The following is a 26989-nucleotide window of genomic DNA, read 5'->3' as shown; positions in this document are numbered from 1 at the left end:
ACCAGTAACCTAGAGGCAGGACTGTCATGAATAGGCTGCATTTTTCTTTAAAAAACAAAGTATAATGAAGACCAGGAAACTCATGTCTGAAGGTCACAAGAAATCCAATTATGCATACAAATATGGAAATGGAGAGTTAAGGCACCTGAACTCATCTCATTTTCTGAAGCCATAAAGAAATACATATACCTTAACTGCTCCATGAGAGGTAAGCTCAAAAGTAATCAATCTGGGTTCCAACATCTTAGAAAAAAAGCAATACTGAACCTTATCTAGGATACATTTGATCCTAGATTATCAGTAAATCATGGACAGTCATCCACTATAAAAGAAGATGCATTCAACCCTCATGAGAACTATTGTAGCAGCAGGAGAGATCTGAAATAACCTTTGTTAATGAACATAAAACATTATCAAACCACTCAACGTAGCAGACTGCCCTCTCCAAAGCCCCAATTTGTGCTGCCAAAAACATCTGTAGAGATTACTGATACGTGGTGATTTAAAGGAATCTTTTTGCCAACACTTCCTTGAGGAAGCCTTCCAAAAATAACACAAAACCACTTCGTAAATTACTTTCATCTGGGACAACTCCAATAAGAAAATCAACACCACCAGAACACAGATAGGACTTCATGCTGATAAACCCTCTCACTCTCTGTGGACTACTAAACCGAGCATTTCGGGAAGAGAATTGCCACACCACTGCGCTGCACAAGAACAAACCTACAGGGACAAAACTGCCACTCGAGAAACAGGGATGGCTCTCACAAATCCAGTCGCTCCACTCCTGGTCTCTCCAGCCTTCAGTAGAAACATAAAAAAACATTCCACACTGGAGCTCAGAAGCGACAATCAGAACACTGCTGAGGAATAATCCCACAGGTTCAGCGACAGTACTGGTTTTACAGTACATGATATTTAAGCTCTTTCCTTCCCTCGTCTACTCACATAGGCTGTAAATCACACGCATCTCGCTCTCTCCAAGACCTTTTGCACTTCTCAGCCTCCACTCTCTCCTGAGGATCTCTTCTGCTCCACAGGCACCAACTCCTGTTACTCCTAATACAGACACAGATCAAAACTCTGAGCCACCTGTTGTACACAGCTTTGAAAATCGCTTTTTGCTTTGTGCTGGAAGAAGGGCTTGTGTACCCACGACTGGCATATGGTTTCTACCTACATATGAGAGCTTCAGTGATTTCTTCTACTAGTTGCTAACGCTGAAGAGAAGGATATTTAGCTGCTGCATCAGTTGTATGGCTGCATTAAATGAATCTGAAAGCTTCTCTTCTGTATTAGTGCGAGAGACAGCGTTTTCAATGGATTTACGACACTAATTACACTGGTATTCAGAAAAGGCTTTTCAGTAAACAAAACTGACAGAAACTCAATTTTGAAAAACACTGCATTTCTGAATGTAGATGTATACCTGTGTAAGCAGCACAAGCAGTGTGCTGGACCTCAAGATCTGGCAGAGCAATATAGATGCTCCGCTCCTCCCACTCCCCTTTTACCTGAATAGCAGCTATTGGCAGATCCATAGGGGATAGTAATAAGGGCCTTCCTGCTAACAGACCTGTGTTGGCTGGCACCTCAACTTCATGGATGTAACTATAAGGCCTATGAACTCCAGTAAACGTGACAACCATCAGCTACAGACAGTACAGCATGGATCTGTATGTACTGCTATGTAAGGCTGTACAAATAGCAATTTTTCTCTGAAGACCATCACTACAGAGCAGGATTTCTGTCTTAATACTCTCTCACTCAGCACTTCAGAACTGTACAGACCCACTTGATGCCAATAAGCTGATACTTTGAGCTTACGGAAGTCAGTTCCCTAAATTCTTTTAAACACTAAAAGCTTAATAACAAATACTTGACCCAAGAGACTTCAGCACTAGCCTTCAACCACCAATTTCTGGACACCACTACAATAAAATCATTTAACTCTTTGTTTAATTTAGGTTACATGCCAGCACATTCAATCTACTTACAACCAGTTTCAGGAAAATACTAAATTAAGAGCAGTTTTCTCATCTGACTGTAATTTGAAGTGATAAAAGCTGTTCCTCCACCACAGTAGCAGCCGATATTGCATCATACTAATTCAGCACCACAGACAACATCCAGCCAGCACAGCTCTGCATTATGTGTTTTTTCCAACCTGCCAAAGTGGAGGAGGCAACAAGAATAGGTATCAGAAAGAAGCTGGCTCACTTCCAATACTGCCTTAAATCTATCTAGGGAAATACTGGAGACAGCGTTTTTGAACAGCAACCAACAAAATCCCTGAGATAACCAACAAACATGCACAGAGCCCTCCTAACATGCATACTAGCTGCTCTCCACAGGACAGTCTGAAACGTCATTCAACAAATATCAGACTTAAAGACATGGTGTGGTCCCACTGGAGTTGTGCCCCGTACCACACTGCGTCCCATGGAGACAAGGTAGAATTCTGCATTTGAAGGTTTCAAAGATATCAGAAGATGCAATACATACAAATGACCTCAAACAAGATGTGTTACATCTGTTGTACTGTTTTCATAAAGTCCCAGTCCTGGAAAAACACGCAAACTTGATGAAGTTTACTGTCATGGGTGGTTTTCATTTCAGTGAAACTATTCTCAGTCAAATGTAAGAACAAGATTAAACTTTGCAAGTTTGGGATATTTATTTTTTTGAGGATAAGTGATGACAACTTCTTTTTCATTCTTATAATAGAGAACAGCAGCAACTACACTATTGTTAATATCTGAAATTAAAAGACACATCTCAAAAAAGATCTGGAACTGAACTATGGCCCAGGTTCGTCTCATATCCGATAGTGATAAATTTAGAACAATGCGGCAAATTTCAGATTTTCTCCAAAAATTAATTAGAGGGTCCATTTCTATGTATATGCATGCTGAGCAACATACTGTCTATTTTCAGTGCATTTGTTACCCGCTGATTTCCTGAAAAAGTCTCTAAGTCTCAGTATCCTTTTGAGCTACTATTTCACTCCATGGATACACAGGCAGCTATATCTGGAAAAACAAAATTAGTTACTCATTAGTGTAGAGCAATTCTGTATGACAATTATATGAGCTAAGGAAGAATCTGAGGCAACTATATAGTATATCCAGTTAGAGGTATGCAGGTAGAGAAAAGTGGAATTTTGCCAAAGGATTAATACTCCTAGCTTTGAAAGAGTAATACTGCCTTTCTAACAAGCACAAAACATCTGACCAATACCGTGCCCAGAAAACAACAGACTCACTAGCATTCGCTCGTGATACATTCCTCATTACCAAGCACTAATTTGCTCATAACCTGGCATTAGAGCATCTCTTTGCAGGTCTTCTACACACTGTACGAGAACTTGCCTGCTGAACTAGCAGGCAAGAGAAAGAGAGGCCATCTCCTCCTGTTTCAAACTCAGGCAAAGTGAAATGTTTTCTCCCTACCTGGAGTCCCCATCTTGATCCTCTGAGGTGTCACCAGAGCTATTCACAGCATATCGACTCCTTGGTTTATCTGAAGCAAAAAATAAAGACATCTTTTTCAAGGAACAACCTCCTTAAAGTGTACATTAAAGAATACTTGTCTGTACCCTCTTAAAAATCATCTATAATCAAGCTCCAAAAGAAAAGTAACATTAAAAGTAAGAATCCTTTCCTTTTTAAGTGAAAATACCAGATTTTTTTTTCCTTTTTTTTCTATTTTTACTCATAAACACATTAAAAAATAGGAGAAAGAAGCTTACATTTTCAGGGAATACAGAGAATAAAGCAAAACATACAAAGAAATAACTTTTCTCTGAAGTACTAGGTAACAGTTTGCAATTCAAGAGAGTAGAAAATAAAAATCTGACCAATTAATTTCCCTTATTATTACTCAGGTTTTAGCAGAATGATAATGCTCCAGAAGCCCCCGCTGTGGTGACAGATATCAAAATCTTTTGCAAACAAAAACAGGAGAGAGACAGGAGGGAAACTGACAGCAAATATATATATACACATGTATATATATTCAGATTTTTCTTATAAAAAACAGAGAGGGATTCAACAATGACTTTTGCTCGGTAAAAAATTACTCACAACCTAAAAGGGGTGTCAAATCTCCCGTGATATATGGCAGCTGGCAAAGATTCATGCAGAACAACTTTAGGCCATGTACCACGTACTCACCTACCAGGTGACTCTCATGTTCAGTTTAGTACGTTCTTAATGAGGCCCAAATCATCAAATGTTCTTAGGCACCAAACTCACACTGAAATCAAAAATCATTTCTAACTTACCTGCAATTACATTGCCTGGAAATGGCTTAGATCTGCAAGCAATGACGCTGTGATCCTGAGGCACCAACCGTGCTAAGCCCTTTCAAAGCCGCTCTGACTTTTTAGTAGTAGTGCACCTCAAAGTGCAGGACAGAAACAGCCACGCCGGCTGCACAGGGTCAGCACAAGCATGGCTTCATGTCAGCCATTGCAGACCCAAGAGAAGACTACACAGAATTTATAGAATTTACAGAATATACCAAGTTGGAAGGGACCCACAAAGATCAAATCCAACTCATGGCTTCTCACAGGACAACCCAAAAAACAAACCATGTGTCTGACCATTGTCCAAATGCTTCCCGAACTCCAACAGGCTTGGTGCCATGACCACTGCCCTGGGGAGGCTGTGCCAATGCTTGGTGTACAGAGCCACCCTGCAGAGCCTCCACCTCTTCTTCCTGCTGGCAAGTACCGGTGGCCATACTGATTCTCATTTAGAGGCACAGGCGCAGTTATCCTACTCCTGGCTCCAGCCTGACTCCTGCTGAAGGCAGGTCTGAGTCCATCCCAGATACCTTCTGGGGCTGGAAACAATGGAGAAAGAGGTACAAGCGAAACTGCCTCCGCAGCAACTGGCTGAGACCTGAAAGGTCCTGTTTTCCTGTATAAATGAAACCTCCTTCACCTGATTATTCAACACAATGGACTGAAGAGACAAGAGGGAACAGCCTCAAGTTGTGCCAGGGGAGGTTCAGCCTGGAAATGAGGAGACATTTCTGCTCAGAAAGAGCAGTCAGGCATTGGGACGGGTTGCCCAGGGAGGTGGCGGAGTCACCGTCCCTGGGGGTGTTCAAGGAAATGTTGGATGTGGTGCTTAGTGTTGTGGTTTAGTGGGTGATAGTGGTGGCAGGAGAACAGTTGGACCAGATGACCTTGGCGGTCTTTTCCAACCTTAATGATTCTATGAAGCTCCTTAGTTTCTACCCATTATTTGTTAAAGCTCACTTTGTCTCTTCTGAATTCCTTCTCCTAGGTCAGTATCTTTCCCCCTTCCACTTCCTTACTCTGCTTCCTCCATCCTCCACAGTTCTGAAACCCCAGTGCTCCAGCTGATCCAACATCAACAAATCAAAAAAGCAACACAATACCGCATCGCGAGTAACGCCAGTCCCTACCATGGTTCAAATTCACCTTCCTCAAAGATGTCAGCATGGGCACCTGCAGTCAGGGTACCTGCACTCAGCCCCTGCTCGGCATGCTCGGCCAGACAGACACCTCACACAGGACAACCCGGAGCGCTGTGTCTCCACCATGCCCTGTGGCAGCAGCCTGGGGACAGCCCGGCTGGTGAGGTGTGAGCACCCCATGCCAAGGAGGGGTGCACATATGGCTGCCCAGCAAAGAACAGAATAGAATCACTGAACTTCCTTTCAGGCAGTTGTAGAGAGCAATAAGGTGTCCCCTGAGCCTCCTCTTCTCCAGACCAAACACCCCCAGCTCCCTCAGCCGCTCCTCACAGGACTTGTGTTCCAGGCCCTTCACCAGCTTCGTAGCCCTGCTCTGTGCCACGAAGATGCGTGCGCCTTGCCAGGCAGGCCAAGGCACGGGGAGCTGCGTGTCTGCATGCATGTAAAGGGGACACCAACCACCAAGAGAGGAGCCTCAGAAGGGAGAGGATGCCTTTGGGGTGCCAAGACACCAACAACTGTGGGGATGAGGGAATGGTGATGCCACGGGGGCGTCAGGTGAGCGTGCGGGGGGGGGACACACCAGGCCACCCAGAGGACTGTGAGGTGGGCGAGGGGCTCAGGTGCAGGAACAACGGCCGGCAGCAGGGCCCGGCGGCACGGCTCGGCACGGCACGGCACGGCTCGGCACGGCTCGGCACGGCACGGCTCGGCACGGCACGGGGCGGACCCCAGCGGCAGCGCGCACTTACTGGCCTGTGCAGCGGGGTGCTCGGCGCCGCGCTGGAAGGGGAAGCGGAAGAGCAGCTTGTTGCCGCGGCTGCCCGAGCTCACCAGGATGACGCTGATGGGACTGGTGCTCTCGCCCATGCCGGCACGGCACGGCACGGCACGGCTCGGCACGGCCTGGCCCGCAGGAAGGCGGCACGGCTCGGCTGATTTCCGCTTCCGAGGACGCGCCGCCGCAGCCGCCGCTTTCCGCGGCCCGTGGAGCCCGGTGGGGCGGAGCTGCCCCGGTGCGGGGCCGGCGGCACTCGGGAGCCCGGCAGGGCACGGCACGGCGCGGCATGGCGTGCACCCGCCACCGGCAGCCACCAGGTCACACCTGTGCCCCACGGACAGCCCAGCACCTCACACTTGAGCCAATGCCCTCAGTACAGCTAGCGCCTCACGCTCGAGCCTGGTGTACCCATTCCGTTTCAGTCCTTCACATGCCTATGGACGGTGCCCCTAGTTCGGCCCGACACCACGAATTTATTCCGGCTCAGCACGCTTCCCCCAGCGCTTTGGACCTCAGCCAGTGCCTGCGGTGCCCCAGGGCAGTGACAGCACCCATCCCACCGTGACACCTGGCTCCTGGCTGAGGCACCTGCCCTGGCAGCCTTGCACCAGCTATGGGAGTCTTGGGCCAGTGATTGCCATTATTTGCAAAACCCCACACTACATCTGGCTTTCTGTGGGAAGGTTTATTCCCACCCCTTCCCATATGCCCACGCACCCGTTCACTACTTTCATGTCCCATGATCTCTTTCGGTCATTTTTAGTCATTCAGTTATTACAACTCTATAACTTTACTAAAAGCTGGTTCAATGGTACTGTCATCAGCAAGTGTTCGTAACTGAAGAACTTGTCACTCCTCACAGCTCAGACACTGAAGGGTCTCCACAGGAGGCACACATTGGAAATCAGTCTTCTCTGTGTTCATGGAAATGCACATTTGGTTTTGTTTTTTATGTTCATTGTATGATTTCAGGGCACTTTGCAGCACAGTGTGCACTGCTGATACAATTTGTCTTGAGATTCCTGTAAATTAATAGATTTAATGCCTCTAGCTTACTAATTGTAACATTATTTGCCCGGCAGCTGTTTTGGTGCATTTGTCTTATTTTGTGTTCTAATAAGATCAGAAAACTATCAACAATTATGATAGAGGATGTCCTGGGTTTTGCATGTAAGTTCTTCTGTATTTGATTGCAATATTTAGATATTTGAATAATCTGAGGTATACCCACTCTGGAGTTTTCTCTGCAAGATTCTTCCCTGGGACATCAGGCAGAAAGATGGGTGGTTGAAAGAATGGAAGGGAGATGAGCACATGCAGCAAAGGGCTTAATCTGCGCTGTCATTCTCTGCAAGGCAGGTGATAACAACTGAAGCAAGAGAAGGTGTCATTGAGGCGAGAGAGTTGTTTAAGAGTGATTAAAGAGCAGTCACATTATCACAGCAGAGCATTCCTCATGCACCGGTGCTGGGCAGCTATGTTAAAATTTCCCAGTGTGTCTGCTTCAAAGCATATTTTTACTTTCTTAAATTATAAATTACGGACATATTTGCCATTTCCAGCTCTTGTAGATGAGTTTAGTTAAAGCAAAGCTTTAGAATATTGCATGCTCTTTGAGCACTAGAGGGAAATAAAAGAATAAAGGCAAGATTTAGATTCTACTTTTAAGATTTCCAAAACTTAATACACTCCACATTTGTCAGAGTTAGAGCAGATATATATGCCACCATTTGTTATACACTGAAATTCCCCCTGAGAGGGAGGCAGGCCCTGTGCAGAATATGGGCTCATGGGGACAGTTATCCTTGATCTCACAGAGGTGCAGCCATTCAATTAGTCAGGATTTACAGTCAGGGCTCATGGAAATTATAATCCCACTTTTATAATGAGCAAACAGGTCTATTGCTGACTTATGGCTTTTACAATGAGAAAATCTGACAGCCTACTTTTCAAGGATTAAAAAAGACTTATGTTAATATTAAAAAACACTTTTCTCACTTGCTGTTTGTTCTGTTTGTTCTTGCAGGAGCAGGATGTGGGAGGGCAGACAGCCCTGAGGCCAAGCTGCTGTGCAGGATGACAGTGTGCGCCAGCCCAGCCTTGCTGCTCTTTTCCAGGGCTTTGGTGACATTTCACAGATTCACGACAAAGATTCATCATCTGCACCAGGGCGCACATTCTGCTACAGATTTAAGAAACATAATTATGAGAAGCAGCAGAAAGAGAGGAAGGCATGTCTGATGCACTTTGCCAGAGGACATAGCTTCATGATGAACCCTGTGACCAGAGGAATAACAGCAGCTGTGTTGTCCTATTCATTGCATCGCGTAGGCCAGGACCTCCATGTCTCTGTATCCTGTGGGCAGCTGAAACAGTGGAATGGAAGAACTTGGCTGAGAAGTCCATGCAAGGGCAGAGCCCATCACTCTTCCTGTCACATTGCCACATATGGCTGTAAATCATACTTCTCCCACCAAGCATGTTTCTAAAGAGTTCCTGAAGCTGTCCCCAGCACAACCCTGATCCTAGGCAAGTGGTGAGCTCCTTCTAGCAAACCACTGTCACCTTTTGGCTGCTCTGGCTTTTGTGATAGTGCAAGAGCAACTCTTGGAAAATGAATTCAAATTCCGTGAAGATTTATACATATAAACCAACAAGCCTCCAGTGCAGGCATCACTCTGATCCTCGTACCTACACAAACCTTAATCCTCCAGTCATGGAGGACAGATATTCAGGTTAAACAGCTGGCAACAAAATAGAAAGGAGTATTGTTGGCCTCTGCCTGGCTATATCTGAGTCACAGTGACTTCTCTCAAGCACTCTCACTGAGCAGAACTTGGAGCATTGCCATGCAGTGGGCAATATAAGAGGCAGCACTTTTGGGAGGAGACAAACAACAGCAGCATTATTATCAAAGTAATTTTCCTGTGGGAAATCTGCACTTTTTTTAATTCATATAGTAAGAGGTGATGAATACAGCCTCCCTTGATACCTCCCTCCATTTATGCTATATAAACTGAATATAATATTTTCCTGTTATAGAAGAGACCTAACTTCATGTGAAGACAAAAAGAAAAAAAAAGAAAAAAAAAACACTATAAGAACATCACACCCCAAACCCAATACATGCTGGCAGTCGGGTTCCGGTGCCCGGCAGCACAGCACAGCCACACCATAGCTCTCAAGAGAGGCTCCACGTTTGGTGCATGCGCCTGTGTGACATTTAGGGGAGCTGGGTGGTATGATTGCACTGGCACTGCTACTTTCATTCAGATAACTGTTGGCTGGACGTACTCCAATGCATACATGACCCAAGTATCATTAGATCCTTAGAAGGGCTTTCCTCTTAGCAGGACAACCATTTCTGGGGAGCATCGTCTGTAGCTGTTGGTAGCGTTGTGAAACACAGACACGTCTTGGCAAGGAATCTAGCTTATACATATCAACCTCCTCAGCACAAATGTGCAAGGCTATTTGGGCAGAGAGCGCTGACGCCTCTGCCTGTACCAGCCAGCTTGCTGTGCATTGCTGCCAATGCACAGTGGTGTGTACTGCTTTTGTGGTTTATCAGGGTGGCAGAGAGATTTACCTCTGCTTCATGTGCTGGCAGGATACTCTCTGAGGATCAGAAGCGACCATCTCCAGAAGGGTATTTCTTTGACATTTTGCCCACATATCTGTGATTACAGACCTGTGCTGGTCTTTCCAAGCCCTGAAGCTACAAGCTTTCTAGCATGGGACCAGGCTTTCCTGTGCATGTCCAGCATGTAGCACAGTTTATACCAGCACTGTCTGAGGTGCTGAGGGCTACTTTACAACACCAGAGATAACTAACAGTAGGAACCATACAGCTAGAAATCAAAGAGATGCAGTATGAGGCACTTAGTGATGTAACTCAGATCTCTATAGGAGGGAATTGTAGGTTGAGGAAATAAACTGCTGGGAAACATGTATGTTAACTGTCTCAGGAAGCCCTCTGGTCTCAGCACTTTGAGATCCACGGACAGTAAGGAAACATGTGCATCCAACCGGGTTTTCTCACATATACATGCCTCTTTTTAGAAGAAATATTCTCAATTTCATAATGTCTCAAATTCATAAGGTCTCTCTCCCTGTATCCATACGAATCATTACTACTGTTGCTGTAATAAGCAATATCAATAGTGGAGTGGATCCCTAATTCTTTGCAAGAGGCTGGCAAATGCCTGGAAGTGCTGAAACATGTGGCAAAATCTGCAGTTTTCCACAAAAGCAGGGTCTCACTCCCACTCTGAACTATGCTGTGCATCTCCCAGCCTGTTCCCAGCACTACCCAGGAAGTATTTAACATAATATTAGGACGTGTGGTGGCCACATGAATTGGAAGTGTATGATATGCCACAGAAAGACATGGTCTGGTGTTCACATCTGTGAAGCAAGGTAACATAAAGGTTTTTCTCCAAGCTTCTTAGTATGCTTGAAATCCACATGCTCCTCAGCTTAAAGATGTGTCTTAATCTGCCATCACTGGAATTTTCCAGCACTCTCTCTCTGTTCATGTATCAATATGTGTCCAGACATTTTTTTCGGGCCACATAGCCATTATGTTAAGAAGCAAGAAGCTGATAACACCAGCAAAACAGAAGGCCAGTGCACTGACCCTTTCCGAAAAAGGCTTTGTTTCACGGGGAGATAAGAGTCTCCCACCTCCATGGGTGGGCCTCTGGAGTGACCAATGAATGTGGACAGACGCCAAGGTCCACTCTCCTCTGCCTCTTTATAACCAGGGCTGCGAGGGCAATTAGTACAAACCTGGTCTGAGTGTTCACTGCAAGGAGCCTGAGCCTGCATTCTCCCACACAATGACGCTCACTCAAGCTGAGAAGGCTGCCGTGATCACCATCTGGACAAAGGTGGCTACCCAAGCTGATGCCATTGGGGCAGAATCACTGGAGAGGTAAGTCACCCAGAACACCCTCTCCAGAGAGTGCCTCCTCTGAATTTGCTATTAGGATGCTTCTTGTGTAAGTGTTGTATGAGTGAGATTCATACAGTCACACTGGGACTGATGAGAATTGCTTGATTATCTCCATGTTGTTTAATATGACTTTTTTTTTTTTTTCCTGGAACTACATCTGTGCTACTAAATGCTAATAGATGGTTTCAAAATCTTACAGCAAAGATACTTTCCTAAATAATCTTATGGGTTTATTTTGATTATGGCAATTCAGAAGAACTGATAGGTAGGAGCCCTAAAGAGAAATTCAAGGTCATTCATACCTGATGACCTAAAACAGAGTTATTACTATTAGGAAATGAACTTTCAGTGGTTTATCATGTAAGTTGTCATATAATGGGCATCAAGGGAATAGCTGTCCATGAGATTCACTGGGTTCTCGTGTTTCATTGCTCCAATTGATACATAAAAAGCCGTTAGGAAACAACACAACTGGACCCTGCATGAAGTATAGCACGGCAAACCAGTCATTCAAATCAAGCAAGCTGTCACAAAAAGGTTAATATTCTGGAAATTTTTCAGAAGTGATTGCTATTCAATGTTATTTAAATGTTATTTAAAATCAATCTAAAGTACTGTGATACTCCTGGGACTCTGAGTACCACTCATATTGATTCTGGTTTGTTCAGCTCATAGTAGTTTTAAGACTGTAAGCCAGTCCTGGAAACTGGCTTACAGTGTAATACAGAAAATGTAGTGACAATTTGGGACTATTATTTATTTAGAAAAATACATTATGTTTAAAATGTGTTTTTAGCATTTCATTCTTCTCTAGTATGTGTAGATTAGCCCACTGTTTAATCTGTACATACTACAGAAGAGGTTTAAGAGCAGAAAGACTTTCTGATGCCAGGTTCAAGCTTCCAAAACTCTGTTAACTGCTGAAGGAGTGTACTTCTGAAGCTGGTGGGTTTACAGTGTACTTGCCCGGAGGTTTTGTCAGATCATGCATGCCTTTTCCACTGCCAAACTTCATTATCATGTTCTCCTCCAGGCTTTTCTCCAGCTATCCCCAGACGAAAACCTACTTCCCTCATTTTGATCTCAGCCAAGGCTCAACTCAGCTTCGTGGCCATGGCTCCAAGGTCATGAATGCCATTGGGGAAGCTGTGAAGAACATTGATGACATTAGAGGCGCTTTGGCCAAACTCAGTGAGCTGCATGCTTACATCCTTAGGGTGGACCCAGTGAACTTCAAGGTAAGTGAACACAGACATTTTCAAGAATGAAAACAGAGTCACAGAACTAGAGACCACAGATCATTTTGCTAATGGTTGTTTGATCCCTGACTGTATGGTACAGCCTTGTCAACTCATGTTGCTGCTGGTTCCCAATCTGATTTTTAACCTGAGACTGGATCTTCTAATAAAACATCTGGTTCGGGTCAAGCAAAGAACTATTCAAGGTGCTCCTGTGGTTTGTGTTAGACAGACCTGAGTCCTTGCTGCCTTTGTTGTAATTTATCAATCTTCCTTACATGTCAGGTGGTATCACCTTCCCTGAATAGTCTTAATAAAATCTGAATCCCCTTTGGTGAAGAAGAAAGAGACATTTGGAAAGAAGGATTTATATCAAGCAGTGCCTTCTGCACAATACAAGAGGCCAGTCTGCTTCTTCACACACTCTCCTTCTTCAGGCACTAACGTCACCTGTTTGGGACATGTATTTGTCATTCCAAAGCATGCTGGGACAAACCAAGGTCAATTGCAGACGCTCAGACTGGCATCTGTTACTGATTACAATGGAATTCATCTTGTTTTCCCTTACAGCTGCTTTCCCACTGTATCCTGTGCTCTGTGGCTGCCCACTATCCTAGTGATTTCACCCCAGAAGTTCATGCTGCGTGGGACAAGTTCCTGTCCAGTGTTTCTTCTGTTCTGACTGAGAAGTACAGATAAATGGCCTCCGCAGAGGATGAAGGACGCGCATCCATGGCACATCACAGCTGCCAAGCTTTGGGGTATTCACTCCTTCCTATGCAGTCCTCTCAAATCCCCTATGCAGGGGCTTGGTCATCTGCAAACCACAATAAATAATTCAACTGTGAACTATGGTCTCTGTGCTTTCATCTTCACGTGTTCCACTTACACCGTAGCATTCAGGTAGGGGTGTCCTGAAATCTCTACATAATATGGAAAGGAAAATGGTAAGCTGTTTAAGTTCACGTACATAGCAAAAATAACATACCATTGAGCAGAATCCCAGAAGAGGCTAGAGCCCTGTGACTGCTACTGCTCAGAGTTCAGAAGGTAGGTCCATCCAGGATAAAGCTGATTAGGAAACATTCTTTTACCCTTCTAGGATATTGAATGGACCCAGGCTTTTCATTTGGCCTCTCCAAAATCCAGCACAGCTTGTTCTGAACAATAGCTGCATTTCATATGGTGGGATGTGCACAAGGTGATGCTGGGCATTGTATTTGCATGCTGTTCTTCACAGGGTCTGGTCAAGGTATCTGGTGTATTCTTGAACACCTTGGGCTATCACACCTGCTAGCCACATCTGTTTGGTAAAGGGACCATCCCCTCAGCTTGATGTTTCCTGTTTTTATACTGGGAATTTTGCATGCATTTGAAATTTGGGAAAACTAGTGGCCACTGGAGTGAACACATCAACACTGGAGTGTTGATGACATCTGCGGGACCAGAAATTATGAGTGTTTGTCTGGAAAAAGGTGATGGAAGAATACGGGTCACCTGTATTGCTGACCTGCATCAACAGTCAGCCTGGGGGGAGGCATGAATCTTCCATACATACCTACTCACGCCTCACTAGCCAAGGCCCTCCTGACTCCCACTGACTCCTTCCCAGCTCCCAGATGTTAAAAGACGTGTGAACTGTTTTGTTTACATCCTTGCTTCTTCTTCCAAAATCTTCCCAAGACTTACAGTGATGCATCACTTCTTCATGAAAACACAGAAATTTTTAGAGCGGTTTGAAAATCAAAAGCCCCTTCATTTGTTGGTGTATTCTCTACCTAAGTAAGCCACATGCTATGGGCATGCCAAAGACTAAATAAGCTTCCCACACATGTGGAACAAACTGAACGTATAGTGCATCTTAGAAAGGATCTGTGTCTAAGGACTGAGTGACCCCTGTTTCTTTTGCTGAGCTATATCCCTGCTCTTTCAGTGAGATATTTATCAAGTTACATTCACTGTCCATGTGTGTCTCAGAGGACTTTTGACATGAAAAGATGGGTGCAAAGTCTTAAGCAAACTCTGATCAACAAGCCTGAATTGGTGCAGTGAGCTGTAGTGTTCATCTAATTTACAAAATTTAGGCTCTGTATTTGGGTAAGTGTGAGAGAGAAGATGCAGAAGGTCTGAAACCATCAAATTGCTCTAAACCTGTTAAAGTCTACCACAGCATTTTCTGTGACCAGTAAGTTTTTAAAGCATACTATACTGGTGGGGTTTTGGGTAGCTCGGAGGTTTAAATCAACAACTTACATGGTAGAATCATAGAATCATAGAATATCCCAGGTTGGAAGGGACCCATAAGGATCATCGAGTCCAACTCCTGGCACCACACAAGTCTACCCAAAAAATCAGACCATGTAACTAAGAGCACAGTCCAAATGCTTCTTAAACTCCGACAGACTCGGTGCCGTGACTATGTCCCTGGGGAGCCTGTTCCAGTTCACGACAACCCTCTCAGTGAAGAACCTCTTCTTGATATCCAGCCTGAACGTCCTCAAGTCAGGGGGATCTGGTAGCTCAGCACCTGGTATATCCCTAAACCCAAACTTGTATCAATGACTTCATACAGAGATAAATGAAAGATAAGACAGTCCTCAAACACCATAGGCCCTATGGAGTGTCCTAGCATTTATGGAGAGGCAGGAGCACATACTGGGATGGGAATGAGGCAACAAGTGCAGGCCTGACAATCATGCAGGTATGGACCTATAGTGATAGGACTAGAGGGAATGGCCTCAAGTTGCACCAGGGGAGGTTCGGGTTGGAGAATTTTGGAGAATTTCTTCTCAGAAAGTGTAGTCAGGCATTGGGACGGGTCGCCCAGGGAGGTGGTGGAGTCACCGTCCCTGGGGGTGTTTAAGGAAAGGTTGGACGTGGTGCTTAGGGACATGGTTTAGTAGGTGATAGTGGTGGTAGGGTGATGGTTGGACCAGATGATCTTGGAGATCTTTTCCAACCTTTGTGATTCTATGATTCTATCGTTCCATGACTTTGGAAAGACAACGTGCCAATGAAAGAGGTTCTTCCCCCACCCAGATTTCTCTGGGCTGATGGAGAGATGCCTTTCCCACAGCAGGTCCATGACATTATCTGCAAGGACTTGCCCCAAAGGTTGTCCATGGCTCTAGCTCAGAGGCATTGGGAGCGTGCAGAAAGCAAAGGCAGCATGGGGAGGGGAGGTAGCCCGAGCGATCTTTGCTCAGAGTGGGCTGCATGTGCCAGAGGCTGGAGGACAGGAGGGCCAGGGGCAGGTGTGGGACCCACCCTGACTCAAGTGACAAAGAGCCAAGCAGGGCTTGGCGAGGGGAGAATGGCATATCTGGACAGGAGCACTGGCAAGGAAGACCAAGGCTGTGGCTGGCCTATGGCACCCATGGGATGTGCTGATGGCTGCTGTTGACTGCAAGGCACAGCCCTGCTGGGTGCTCTCCCCAGCCCCAGGCCTGGTGAGGGGCTGCCTCAGATCCCTTCTGCCTGCTGCAGCAAGGCTACCTGCGGGGGCCAGCCCAGCTGGAAGGGCAGAGCAGGGCAGAGCAGAGCAGTGGTGCCCCATCTGGGCCCCCCTAGGGGACGGGCGCCCAGGGCCCCCTCCAGGGAAGCTGGGGCCCCCCAAGGAACTGCTGCAGCCTCTCCCTGGTCCCGGCACTGTGTGGCCTCAGCCCCTCCACCCCTCCACGCTGATAAGATAAGGCCAGGGCGGGAGCGCAGGGTGCTATAAGAGGTCGGCCCCGTGGGTGTCTCCACCACAGAAACCCGTCAGTTGCCAGCCTGCCTCACCAGCTGCCACCATGCTGACCGCCGACGACAAGAAGATCATCACGCAGTTGTGGGAGAAGGTGGCTAGCCACCAGGAGGAATTCGGAAATGAAGCTCTGCAGAGGTGTGGGCTGGGCCCAGGGGGCCCTCATGGGGTGGGCAGCAGGGAGCAGGAGCTCTGCAGTGGGTGTGGGCTGGGACCCAGAGCGCCATGGGGTGCGGGCTGAGCCGGGCAGAGCAGCAGGGCAGCAAAACTGACTGGCCTCGCTCCGGCAGGATGTTCATCACCTACCCCCAGACCAAGACCTACTTCCCCCACTTCGATCTGCATCCCGGCTCTGAACAGGTCCGTGGCCACGGCAAGAAAGTGGCGGCTGCCCTGGGCAATGCTGTGAAGAGCCTGGACAACATCAGCCAGGCCCTGTCTGAGCTCAGCAATCTGCATGCCTACAACCTGCGTGTTGACCCCGCCAACTTCAAGGCAAGCGGGGACTAGGGTCCTTGGGTCTGAGGGTCTGGGGGTATAGGGTCTGGGGGTCCTGGGGTCTGAGGTTCCTGGCATCTGGCAGTCCTGGGGGCTGAGGGGCAGGGTCCTGCGGTCCTGGGTGCCACAGTCCTGGGGGCCAGCAGCCAGAGAGCAGGGACTGGGATTGCATCTGGGATGTGGGCCAGAGGCTGGGATTGTGTCTGGAATGGGAGCTGGGCAGGGGCTGGGGCCAGGGTGGGTTGGACTCAGGGCCATCCGCCCAGAGCAGGGGTACTAAGCCCTGGTTTGCCTTGCAGCTGCTGGCGCAGTGCTTCCAGGTGGTGCTGGCCGTGCACCTGGGCAAAGACTACAGTCCCGAGATGCATGCTGCCTTTGACAAGTTCTTGTCGGCCGTGGCTGCCGTGCTGGCTGAAAAGTACAGATGAGCCACTGCCTGTACCCTTGCATCTTCAATAAAGACACCATTGCCAAAGCACTGTGTCCGTGTGTGCTGGGACTGGGCATCGGGGGCCCCAGGGTGGGCTGGGTTGCTTCCCCACATCCCTCAGAATGGAGAGATCTGCTGGCGGGGCTGGCTGTGGTAGTGGGGAGGAGGCACTGGCCCTAGGGTCCATGGCTACTCTCCAGGGCCCTGCTCACTCTCCCATTCCAGCTTGGGGCCTGCCCAGTTAAACACAATCCTGAAGCTGGTAGCAGGACCTCGGGGACAGAGCTCAGCCTGTCACCTGCCCATGCCCGCAAACCTTGGGTGGGGGGTAAGGGTATGTGAAGCCAACCATGGTTCCTGGATCTCCTTGAAGGATTTTCCATGGGGAAGGATTAACCCTTCCTGGCTCTGTCACCATGACGGTTTAGGATTTGATTTGGGATGCTGTGGGAGCTAAGTGCCTGCATGAGCTCCACAGGCAATCAGACAAGTTCACGGAGTGACAAAAAATCCACTGTGAACCATGAAGTACAAACACTGCTCTTGGTCTCAAGCCCCTGAGCCACAAATCTCTAGCAAGTGCCTGGGAAGTGCCCCCCTCCCCTGCCCTGGGTGTCTGCTCCTCCCATGGCATCTGGGGAGGGTGCGAGCTGGTCTCTGTGGAGCCATACTCCAATGCCACTGGTTTCACATTCTTGGAGCCTGAATCAAAAACAAAACAAAACAAAACAAAACAAAATCATTGGCTTTAGATCTGAGGGAGGTGATGGTTTATAAGATATTAAACTAGCCCAGGGTTTATTCTGCATTGTGGCACCAGAGGGAGGTAACAAGAGTTTGTGAGGGATGAGAGAAGGTGCATCAGGAAAGCAGTGGCTGAGTGCAGGCAGCTGGGCATACTGGGACCCTGCATGCACAGAAACAGCTCTGAGGAGTCCTTGTGCCATGCTGGCTCCTGCTTTTGTGAGTGCACTCATGAACACAGAGTGCTTTTCCTCCATGCTCTGAAGCATTATCTACATGTATCTGTCTCCATGTTCATTTACTCCCAAATATTTCTGTGCCTTCAGTTTGAAGGGCTCATCTGCTTTTGCAGTTTGCCCCACTGATGTGTGCACAGGATGAAAACACTCTGCCCTGCCACTCTTTCCCTGGGCTCTGCTCCCCCCTCCTCCCATGCTCTGACATGGTGCCAGGTCAAGCTAATCTCCCCCAAACACAAATGATAAGAACCGCTGGCCACGGAGGAAACACGGGTGTGAACTGTCCTCCACCCGCCTGCTCTCGAACCTACTGGAAGCACTGCTGCCCTCACCTTGCCAGCTGTCCTCATCTTCCTCACCCTCCTCATCTTCCTTGCCCTGCTCGCCTTCATCATTCAGGGTGCACAGGACTCACCATGGGCCGCTGTGGCCCTGCGTGCCTTCTTTCCTTCCCCAGCTGTCAGCTCCTGCTGCTGCAGGCTGGTGCTTGCATCTGTGCCTGGTGCTGACCCCCTGGCTCTGCTGTGTGTACCCCGTTCCCCGGAGCCAGGGAATCCTCCAATTGTGTCAGCACATACCCTAAACTCAACCTGTGCCAGCACAGATCCTAACCCTAACCCTAACCCCAAACCCAGCTCCTGCCAGGGTTGGAACCCACCAACCCCAACAATAACTCCAGATTGTGCCGGGGTCAGTCCCCCTGAACCCTAACCACAATCCCAGCTCGTGCTGGGGTCAGACCCCCCCAAACCGTAACCCTAATCCCATCTTGTGCTGCGGTCAGACCCCCTTAACCCTAACCCCATCAGACTCCTCCAACCCTAACCCTAACCCTAACCCTAACCCTAACCCTAACCCTAACCCTAACCCCAATCCCAGTTCATGCCAGAGTCAGCCCCCCCAAACCCTAACCTTAATCCCATCTCGTCCCGGGGTCAGACACCCCTAACCCTAACCCCATCAGACTCCCCCAACCCTAACCCTAACCCTAACCCTAACCCTAACCCTAACCCCAATCCCAGTTCATGCCAGGGTCAGCCCCCCCAAACCCTAAGCCTAAACCCATCTCGTGCCGGGGTCAGACCCCCCTAACTCTAACCCTCACCCCAACCCCAGTTCATGCCGGGGTCGGCCCCCCCCCCGATGGTGCTGGTGCCGCAGGCGGGGCAGGGCGGCGGCCCCGCCTGGCCGAGGTCCAGCCGCGGCGGGGCGGGCGGGGGCGGGCGGCGCCCGGCCCGGCACGGAGATATAAGGCCGGCGGCACCAGTGGGGGCACCCGTGCTGGGGGCTGCCAACGCGGAGCTGCAACCATGGTGCTGTCCGCGGCTGACAAGACCAACGTCAAGGGTGTCTTCTCCAAAATCGGTGGCCATGCTGACGATTATGGCGCCGAGACCCTGGAGAGGTAGGTGTCTGTCCCCGTCCTCCGTCTGTCTCTGATCCTCTCCTCTCCAACCCCCTGCTCTCCCCCACCATGACTGTCCATGGCCTACCCCACCCGGTTTGTCCCCCTATCCATTGGTCCCGCCGGCCCTGACTCGCTCTGCTCCACAGGATGTTCATCGCCTACCCCCAGACCAAGACCTACTTCCCCCACTTTGACCTGCAGCACGGCTCTGCTCAGATCAAGGCGCATGGCAAGAAGGTGGCGGCTGCCCTAGTCGAGGCTGTCAACCACATCGATGACATCGCGGGTGCTCTCTCCAAGCTCAGTGACCTCCACGCCCAAAAGCTCCGTGTGGACCCTGTCAACTTCAAAGTAAGACTCTAGTGACTCCTCCCCAGCTCCTCTTCAGCACCCCTCCTGGGCCATCCGGCCACCCCTTTACCTCCCCCACTCGCTCACCATCTCCTTTTGCCTTTCAGTTCCTGGGCCACTGCTTCCTGGTGGTGGTTGCCATCCACCACCCCTCTGCCCTGACCCCAGAGGTCCACGCTTCCCTGGACAAGTTCCTGTGCGCCGTGGGTGCCGTGCTGACTGCCAAGTACCGTTAGACGGCACCGTGGCTAGAGCTGGACCCACCCTCTTGCCAGCCTTCCAACAGCGAGCAGCCAAATGATCTGAAATAAAATCTGTTGCATTTGTGCTCCAGCCCTGGTGTCCTGCTCTGGTTGTTCCTCCATGGGGAGGGAGAGGGAGGGAGCGGCTCTGTGCACCCGAACTGGAGATCCCCTGAACCAGGTGGGCATGCACAGGAAGTGGGTTCTGTCTTCTTCACTGCTTGGAGAGGAGAAGGTGGTTGGGTGGTGGTGCCCAGGAGGCAGACAGTGCTCCGCCAGCTGCAGGCAAGAGCAGAGCATTTCTAGGCACTAGCGGAGAGGAAAGGCCAGCAAGTGGCCAGAATCTGGTCCTTGGGATCTCCCTGCAGCCCCGGCCTGTCCTGACCTTCCCACCAGAGCACCATAGTCACGCCGGAATCCTTCGAGTTGGGGTGGAGAGTCCTGTGCACCCCTTACCACACTGAGGACAAAGTTGCATGGGAAGAGATTACCTCATCCTGGAAGCGCTTGCAGGAGACTGGAGGACAGGCAGTTCCTGGCACCTGCCACCAGCTGTGTGATGGCATAGTGAGGACGCCCTGTACAGGGACAGCTTTCCATGCAGCCCCACAACTGGCTGTACAATGCTTGTAGGACTTCTCTGTTCTCATCTAATAATGCGGTGCTAGTGTGCTGCTCGGTTGGGGTGCTGGGGGCACACTGAGGGGACAGCAGGCGTGAGGGACTCCCAGGGGAGCCCTCAAACGCCTGGGGCTCAGCCCCAGGTCCTGCTCTTTGGGATGGAACCTCAGCAGTATAATGTCGGGGCAGGAAAAGGAGAGCAGGCTGTGAAGCAGCGCTGGGGACTCTGTGCAGTCCCCAGCCCTTATCGTGGCCAGCAGTGAGGCTGTGGGGTGGCCATGGCAGGTGGGGGGCTGCAAGTGGCTGATAACAGAGTTTCATGGGCTTTCTTCCAGCCTGTGGGTGTGGTAAGAGACCAGGACAGCAGATAGTCGGGGGGGAGGGGAAGGTAAGGGAAACGGACCTAAAACCTGCCAGGTGCTGAGTAACTGTGTCCCATCCCTGCGAGGGCTCAGAAGTGCTTGATGCAGGGATGAAGGTTCAAGAAAGCCCTGGGGCGGCCGTCACAGCAAAGCCACGGCACGGAGCCAACTTGAAGTTGTCACAGGCCCCCTTGCTCCCTGGCCTATGTGCCACACCGGTGGGTCTGGGTGGAAGGATGGACACTTGCCCCAGCCCCCTGCAGCCTCCAGTGACTGTCAGTTACTCTTGCAAAGCAGCAGCCTCAGGCATCACCACCCCGTGCTGAGAAGACAAAGCTGCTGGGCTGCTCCTTGCAGTCCTGAGCGTGGCAAAGCCAATGTGTGTGCAAGAGGCAGCACATGGGTGAGGCTGCGAGAAAGGAAATGGATGTCCTCCAGGCTTGGCAGGCACTGTATGTGCACACATGCTTAGGAAGCAAGCAAGGGGCAGCATATACAGAGCAAAAAAAGCATATGTATGCACATGCATAAGGGCCTGTGTGTGCATGAAGAGTGAAGTGTAAGGAGCAATGCAGGGGAATAGTAAGTGTGTGGGTCAGGATTTGGCTGCTGTCCCCACTGCCTCTGCCAGGCTTTCACTTCCAATCACTCTCACACCTTGTTGTGTCCTTAGGTAGGACACAGCAGGGCAAGTTTCAGAGGAGGCAGCCTGTCCCAGCAGGCAGTGCCCTGTCTCTGCCTGGCCACAGAAGCGCTGTGCTCCAAACAGCCAGATGTTTTGTCGCCGTCACTCACCCCCACTGCCACAAGATGGGGGCCTGAAGCCGTGGTCCCTTTATCAGAGCTAGCCAGCCAGTGCAGCCTTGCTCCTGGCTGCAGCCTGAGCTGGAGCCTCCAGCAGTTGCTAGGCTGTTCAAAAGTGTGTAGGCCTCCTTACGTAAGTTTGTCCATGTTCTCAGGGGGTTTCCAGAAGACTGCCTTCCTTAGGAATTATCCTGAAATACTGTTTTGCACCAGAAACATTGAATCACAGAATCATTAAGGTTGGAAAAGACCTCCAAGATCATCTGGTCCAACCATCCCCCTACCACCACTGTCACCCACTAAACCATGTCCCTAAGCACCACGTCCAACCTTTCCTTGAACATTCCCGGGGACGGTGACTCTACCACCTCCCTGGGCAACCCGTCCCAACGCCTGACTGCTCTTTCTGAGCAGAAATGTCTCCTCATTTCTAGGCTGAACCTCCCCTGGCACAATTTCAGGCCGTTCCATCTAGTCCTTTCACTGATTACCTGTGAGAAGAGGCCGACCCCCCCAGCTCCCCACATCTTCCTTTCAGGCAGTTGTAGAGAGCAATAAGGTCTCCCCTGAGCCTCCTCTTCTCCAGACCAAACACCCCCAGCTCCCTGAGCCGCTCCTCACAGGACTTGTGTTCCAGGCACTTCACCAGCTTTGTAGCCCTTCTCTGGACATGCTCCAGAGCCTCGATGTCCTTCTTGTAGTGAGGGGCCCAAAACTGAACACAGCACTCGAGGTGTGGCCTCACCAGAGCAGAGTATGGGGGACAATCACCTCCCTGGTCCTGCTGGCTGCACTATTCCTGATACAAACCAGGATGTCTTTGGCCTTCTTGGCCACCTGGGCACACTGCTGGCTCATGTTCAGAATGTTCCACAAAGAACATTTATCAGGAGAAGGTAGTTAATAGCATCAGAAAATTAGTAAGGATGCTGGATTAGTTGGGATAGAGTTAATTTTCTTCATGGTAGCTCATATGGTGCTGTGTTTTGGATGCAGGCAGGTAAAAACATGGGTCACACCCCGGTGTTCCAGCTGTTGCTGAGCAGGGCTCGCACAGAGCCAAGGCCTTCTCTGCTCCTGATGCTGCCCAGCCAGTGAGGAGGCCGGGGGTGCCTGAGGAGATAGGGGGACACAGCCAGGACAGCTGAGCCCTGCTGGCGTCAGGGACATGCCAGACCTTGGGGTGCCATGCTCGGCCATGGCACTGGGGCAGCTGGGCGGGGGCTGCCGCTGCTCAGAGCATCGGTCAACTAGTTGGGAGCAACTGCGTTGGGCATCACGTTTTTCAACTTGATTGTAGGAACAACAAAGTGTTTTGTTATGTGGTTGTCACCAAGGCAAGTGGCATCTGAGAGCTCATTTTTATTAAAACAACACCAGGAAATGAGCTTGACAGCTATGGTTTACCTGATCGCGACAGTTTTGCCAGCCTCTCAAGGGATTGCAAATAGCTTTATCCAGGTAGCTCAGATATTTCTCTTATTAGCATCTGATAAAAAGTCATGGCCCTGGAGAGTGCTTCCTGGAAAAGGACATGGAACTACACACTTCTGGAAGAAGGCAAGCTTCCTAGAGGAGTTTACCAAGAATTTCCCATTCAAAACGTACTTCCCCATTTAGCAGAGGAGCAATGGGAAGATTCAGAATTCTTTTCTTTTTGAAAGCTGATCTTAGGATACCAGCTGAGAGATCCTCTTGCTGGAGAGATAAGGGAAAACGTGTTTACAACTGATTCTTCTGTGTTTACATCTGATATTGGCATTCAATATGCCAACAGCATAACTTGCAATTAGTGCAAACTGTAGGTCCTTTGCCAAAAAATTGCTGCTTAGGCAGTTTGTTTGCCTTATGTTTGGACAACTTTTCTTTCCTAAATGTCAGACTTCCCATACTGAATTGGTCTCTCTGATAAGTCTAGATAATTTTGAATTTTAATCCAGTGCTTTGGGGTGCTCACAACCCTTCCAGCTCAGGCACATCTGAGATTTTAATAAGTGTATTCTCCATTACAACACATACGTTATTGATGAAGGAACAGTGACTAATGATGTTGAACCAAGGACTGGAATCTGTCACAGAAGGAAAACAGACTCATCTGAAATGATTCATTCTTGGCAATAGCAATGGTTATTACTCATCCCTTTCTTCGATTAAATGTCCCACTGTTTTTTGTCGTTGTTGTTTGTTTGTTTCTTTTGTGAATTGAAGTTGTCTGGTTTATAGTTGCCCAGTTTCCTCCTTTGCCCTGCTAATGATAATAGAGCTTATTGTCTTGCTTCAGCAACCCCATTACTCTCCATGGTTTCTCAAAGATTCTGGTGGTGTGTGATGGCTTCAATCAGCTACTGAGGTAAAAGGGATTTTTTTTTTTAAGGCAAACAGTCTAAAAACACTGGAATCACTGAAATATACTTTAATGCACTCTTTTCAGCATCTGCCCACCTTCTCCAACTGCTCTTTTGCCAGTTGTAAGTCCTTCATCAAAAATGACATTTTTGTGAAGACTGATTCTATTTTCTCTCTTCTATGACTACTTTTCCTGTCTCTCCTGAATCAACACCTTCCTCATGGGATGTTTTATTTTTGGCCTTTAAGACTCTTGTGAGCTATATATTCTTTTGTGTCTTGGTCCTTTGATCATGTCCCTACAGGCTAGCAGCTCTTTCCTAATACGTGTTGTTAATGGGTTTGCCTCATCTCCAGTCAGTGGTTCCTTCTGGCAACTGAGAGCGCTGGTTTATCCAGGCTGTTTTCCTCCTGCCCTTCCTCTGCACTGGTACAGGTTCGATTTATGCCCTTGCATCTCTGTTTTCTGTAATTGTTTCCAGCTCTCAAGACCCCTTTCATGAGAGGTTTCCTTGTCGGATCTCAGACATCAGGCTACTGAGCTTGCTGGAGTTTTCTTCTTTAAAGCCTCATAAGGAAGGTGTTGATTCAGTGGGAAAAATAAAGTAGTCAAAGAAGACAGAGTCAACCTTCTCTATAACGTCGGTTTTGATGAAGGACTTAAAATACTTTCTCTCCTTCCTTTCCTAAAAGCAGAGACTGCTCCCAGTGGATCAGCCATACAAAGCACCAGCAACTGCACAGCTATATAGGTCCCTCCAGAGAGAAAGGGGCTGATAAAAACAAGCATTATCAGAACTTAAAACATTGTCTGCTCTTCTTTGACATCACAAAAAGTTTAACACTACAAGCAACATCTTAGAAAAACTGTTTGCTGATCCCCCTCCAAGTTCACCTGTGAGGCCTCACTCTGTGAGTTCCCCATGACCAAAAAGGCATTAAACATGATGAATCCCTTGCCGTTGGAGATATTTGTGGCAGATTCCAGGTCTTGGATTTTACATCTGAGAGGAGAAGGAGCAGGCCTGTGGTAACTTGATGTTGACCACAGATTCCTTCTCGGCGCTGTCACTGCAGTATTGGAGTCATTCATCAACTAAACAGCAGAAACTTACCACAACTCCTTTGCACTGTTTTCCCACTTTCTTCTTGTGGCTAACCATGTCTTTTTTGACAACTAGATCTAGCCAGATTTCCACTGTGACTAGACTGTACCTCTAGCAACCTTTTTCAATGAAATTACAGCATTTTCATGTTGGGCCTGCTGGATGTTTTCCACTTGACATTGATCAGATTTTCAGCTTGGAATGGAAATGCAAAAATTTCTTTCCTGCTAATTGCCTGTCTTCCTACCATGCACCAACCACCTGAGAAGATCTGAATGTGCCTAAGGATTATGAAACTGAGAATATAAGAAATGCTCTGCTGGATCAGATCATTGGTTCATCTCACCCAGTGTTGTTTTCAGCAACAGGACATGGCATTTAGGGACATCACACGAGCCTAGCCTTTTTTGGTTTTGCTCTTCCAACATCCGCAGCAGCAGTAATTATGATTTCAGAGCATACATTCCTGCATGTTGCCTTCGGCATCTGTTTATTGACCTGTTGTTCATGAATTTGCTAATCCCTTTATAAACCTGCTGATCCCATTTGTTTCTACAACCTCCTGTGGCAGCAGCTTCCAGAAGTTTATTCTCCCTCCCTGCCTCATATGAAGTCCCTTTCATCCATTTTAAACCAATCTACTAGACTCATCGATGGTCTCTAGTTCTAGTACTGCAGAACCCAATGAGCACCAGGTCCACATTCACCTTGTGATCTTGTAAAGTTTCTGTGCCCTCTCCTCCAGGCTGAAAAATCCCAGCCTTCCCCAGCCCTACTCACATTGCAGCTACCCTGTGCCCATGACCATCTCAGCTGACCTCTTCAGGACTCTATGTCCACTGCGTCCAGAGGCCAGAACTGCATAGATGTGAGTGCACCAAGCTTTTAGCAGGCAAATGATGTCCTCTCTATTGTCTTCGGAGCCCTTCCTGATGATATCACCATATTTTGCTGGCTTCTTGGACTGCTTCTGTACACCAAGACTACAATTTTGTTGAACCATCAGTGAAGACTCCAGGATATTTTTCCTGAGCTGTAATAGTCAGTTCAAGTTCAGTGTCTGCTGGTTTAGATCATAGTTCTGTATCTGTGTCACCTTACACTGAAACAATTGACTTCTTATTTTTTCATTCTGGAATACCATTGGAAGCTGCACATAGCAAAGTTGGGACTGAGAATTAGAGAGTTGTATTTATTCTGCTGCTGATTCTCTGCTTCTTACCCTTCCCTTTGCTGGGCTGCCTTGAGGGACTGTACAGAAGAGCACAGCCATGCCAAGGAGCCAGCTGGTGCCTGGCCTGCCACATATGGGGCTCCTGAGGCACAGCAAGAAAGGAGATCCTGTGATGAAGTTGATGGATGGGAAAAGACCTGAGCCACTCAAAGCGTTGCTGGATCATGTTACTCCATGGACTACAACAGAAAGCCTCTCACCCGTCTCCTGCAATGATGGAGAAATGTCTAATATTCCATCTGAAGTTAGAGCATACAACTCACAGCAGAGTTTTGATCCATGCTCATGGGACTCAGTACTCTTCCTTTCCAGATCCCCTGCCACAGTGAATTCAATTAGGCAATCAGCTGCAAGGTAGACACAATTCCAGGCTTTAACTGGAGATGGTTAGAATCATAGAATCATAGAATATCCCAAGTTGGAAGGGAC

The 26989-nt window shown here is 48.5% G+C and overlaps 4 protein-coding genes across 11 annotated transcripts in view; 3 read left to right on the top strand and 1 right to left on the bottom strand.

Annotated features, from left to right (window-relative positions):
- Nucleotides 1–6408, bottom strand: part of NPRL3 (NPR3 like, GATOR1 complex subunit) — a 50709-nt gene extending 44301 nt beyond the window's left edge. For 4 of the 8 annotated variants that reach the window (XM_040574246.1, XM_040574247.1, XM_040574245.1 and 1 more), the window contains exons 1-2: nucleotides 6289–6408; nucleotides 3456–3525 (exon numbers count right to left, since the gene is read on the bottom strand). Coding sequence is in view for 3 of the 8 variants with exons in the window: in XM_040574242.1 (XP_040430176.1) it covers nucleotides 952–1062; nucleotides 3456–3525; nucleotides 6207–6324 (299 nt within the window). In the remaining 5 variants the exon portion in view is untranslated. Of the gene's footprint in view, nucleotides 1–951; nucleotides 1063–2952; nucleotides 3036–3455; nucleotides 3526–6206 lie in introns of all 8 variants that reach the window. The other 4 variants (XM_040574242.1, XM_040574248.1, XM_040574243.1 and 1 more) reach the window with 4 other exon arrangements.
- Nucleotides 6409–8687: 2279 nt separating this feature from the next.
- Nucleotides 8688–13279, top strand: LOC121078273 (hemoglobin subunit pi). The gene is made up of 4 exons (XM_040574254.1): nucleotides 8688–9151; nucleotides 11002–11171; nucleotides 12226–12430; nucleotides 13001–13279. Exons 2-4 carry the CDS (start codon nucleotides 11077–11079, stop codon nucleotides 13127–13129), a joined length of 429 nt encoding a protein of 142 aa, XP_040430188.1. The 5' UTR covers nucleotides 8688–9151; nucleotides 11002–11076; the 3' UTR covers nucleotides 13130–13279.
- Nucleotides 13280–16147: 2868 nt separating this feature from the next.
- On the top strand, nucleotides 16148–17148 carry LOC121078521 (hemoglobin subunit alpha-D). Its single transcript, XM_040574799.1, has 3 exons — nucleotides 16148–16313; nucleotides 16466–16670; nucleotides 16973–17148. Exons 1-3 carry the CDS (start codon nucleotides 16222–16224, stop codon nucleotides 17099–17101), a joined length of 426 nt encoding a protein of 141 aa, XP_040430733.1. The 5' UTR covers nucleotides 16148–16221; the 3' UTR covers nucleotides 17102–17148.
- A 2155-nt stretch (nucleotides 17149–19303) lies between these two features.
- LOC121078520 (hemoglobin subunit alpha-A) lies at nucleotides 19304–20178 on the top strand. The gene is made up of 3 exons (XM_040574798.1): nucleotides 19304–19491; nucleotides 19641–19845; nucleotides 19953–20178. The coding sequence occupies exons 1-3, from the start codon at nucleotides 19397–19399 to the stop codon at nucleotides 20079–20081; spliced, it is 429 nt and encodes a 142-aa protein (XP_040430732.1). The 5' UTR covers nucleotides 19304–19396; the 3' UTR covers nucleotides 20082–20178.
- The last annotated feature ends 6811 nt before the right edge of the window (nucleotides 20179–26989 follow it).

The sequence above is a fragment of the Cygnus olor genome, chromosome 15 (genome assembly GCF_009769625.2).
Source record: "Cygnus olor isolate bCygOlo1 chromosome 15, bCygOlo1.pri.v2, whole genome shotgun sequence".
Lineage (NCBI taxonomy): Eukaryota > Metazoa > Chordata > Aves > Anseriformes > Anatidae > Cygnus > Cygnus olor.
Note: the sequence above shows the minus strand (reverse complement) of the source record. Positions and strands in the feature narration are given on the sequence as shown.

Coding starts and splice junctions, on each gene's coding strand:
- LOC121078520 (XM_040574798.1), top strand. CDS start 19,397: ATGGTGCTGTCCGCGGCTGACAAGACCAACGTCAAGGGTGTCTTCTCC. Junction 19,492..19,640: donor GGCGCCGAGACCCTGGAGAG/GTAGGTGTCTGT, acceptor TCTGCTCCACAG/GATGTTCATCGCCTACCCCC. Junction 19,846..19,952: donor TGGACCCTGTCAACTTCAAA/GTAAGACTCTAG, acceptor TTTGCCTTTCAG/TTCCTGGGCCACTGCTTCCT.
- LOC121078273 (XM_040574254.1), top strand. CDS start 11,077: ATGACGCTCACTCAAGCTGAGAAGGCTGCCGTGATCACCATCTGGACA. Junction 11,172..12,225: donor GGGGCAGAATCACTGGAGAG/GTAAGTCACCCA, acceptor GTTCTCCTCCAG/GCTTTTCTCCAGCTATCCCC. Junction 12,431..13,000: donor TGGACCCAGTGAACTTCAAG/GTAAGTGAACAC, acceptor TTTCCCTTACAG/CTGCTTTCCCACTGTATCCT.
- LOC121078521 (XM_040574799.1), top strand. CDS start 16,222: ATGCTGACCGCCGACGACAAGAAGATCATCACGCAGTTGTGGGAGAAG. Junction 16,314..16,465: donor GGAAATGAAGCTCTGCAGAG/GTGTGGGCTGGG, acceptor TCGCTCCGGCAG/GATGTTCATCACCTACCCCC. Junction 16,671..16,972: donor TTGACCCCGCCAACTTCAAG/GCAAGCGGGGAC, acceptor TTTGCCTTGCAG/CTGCTGGCGCAGTGCTTCCA.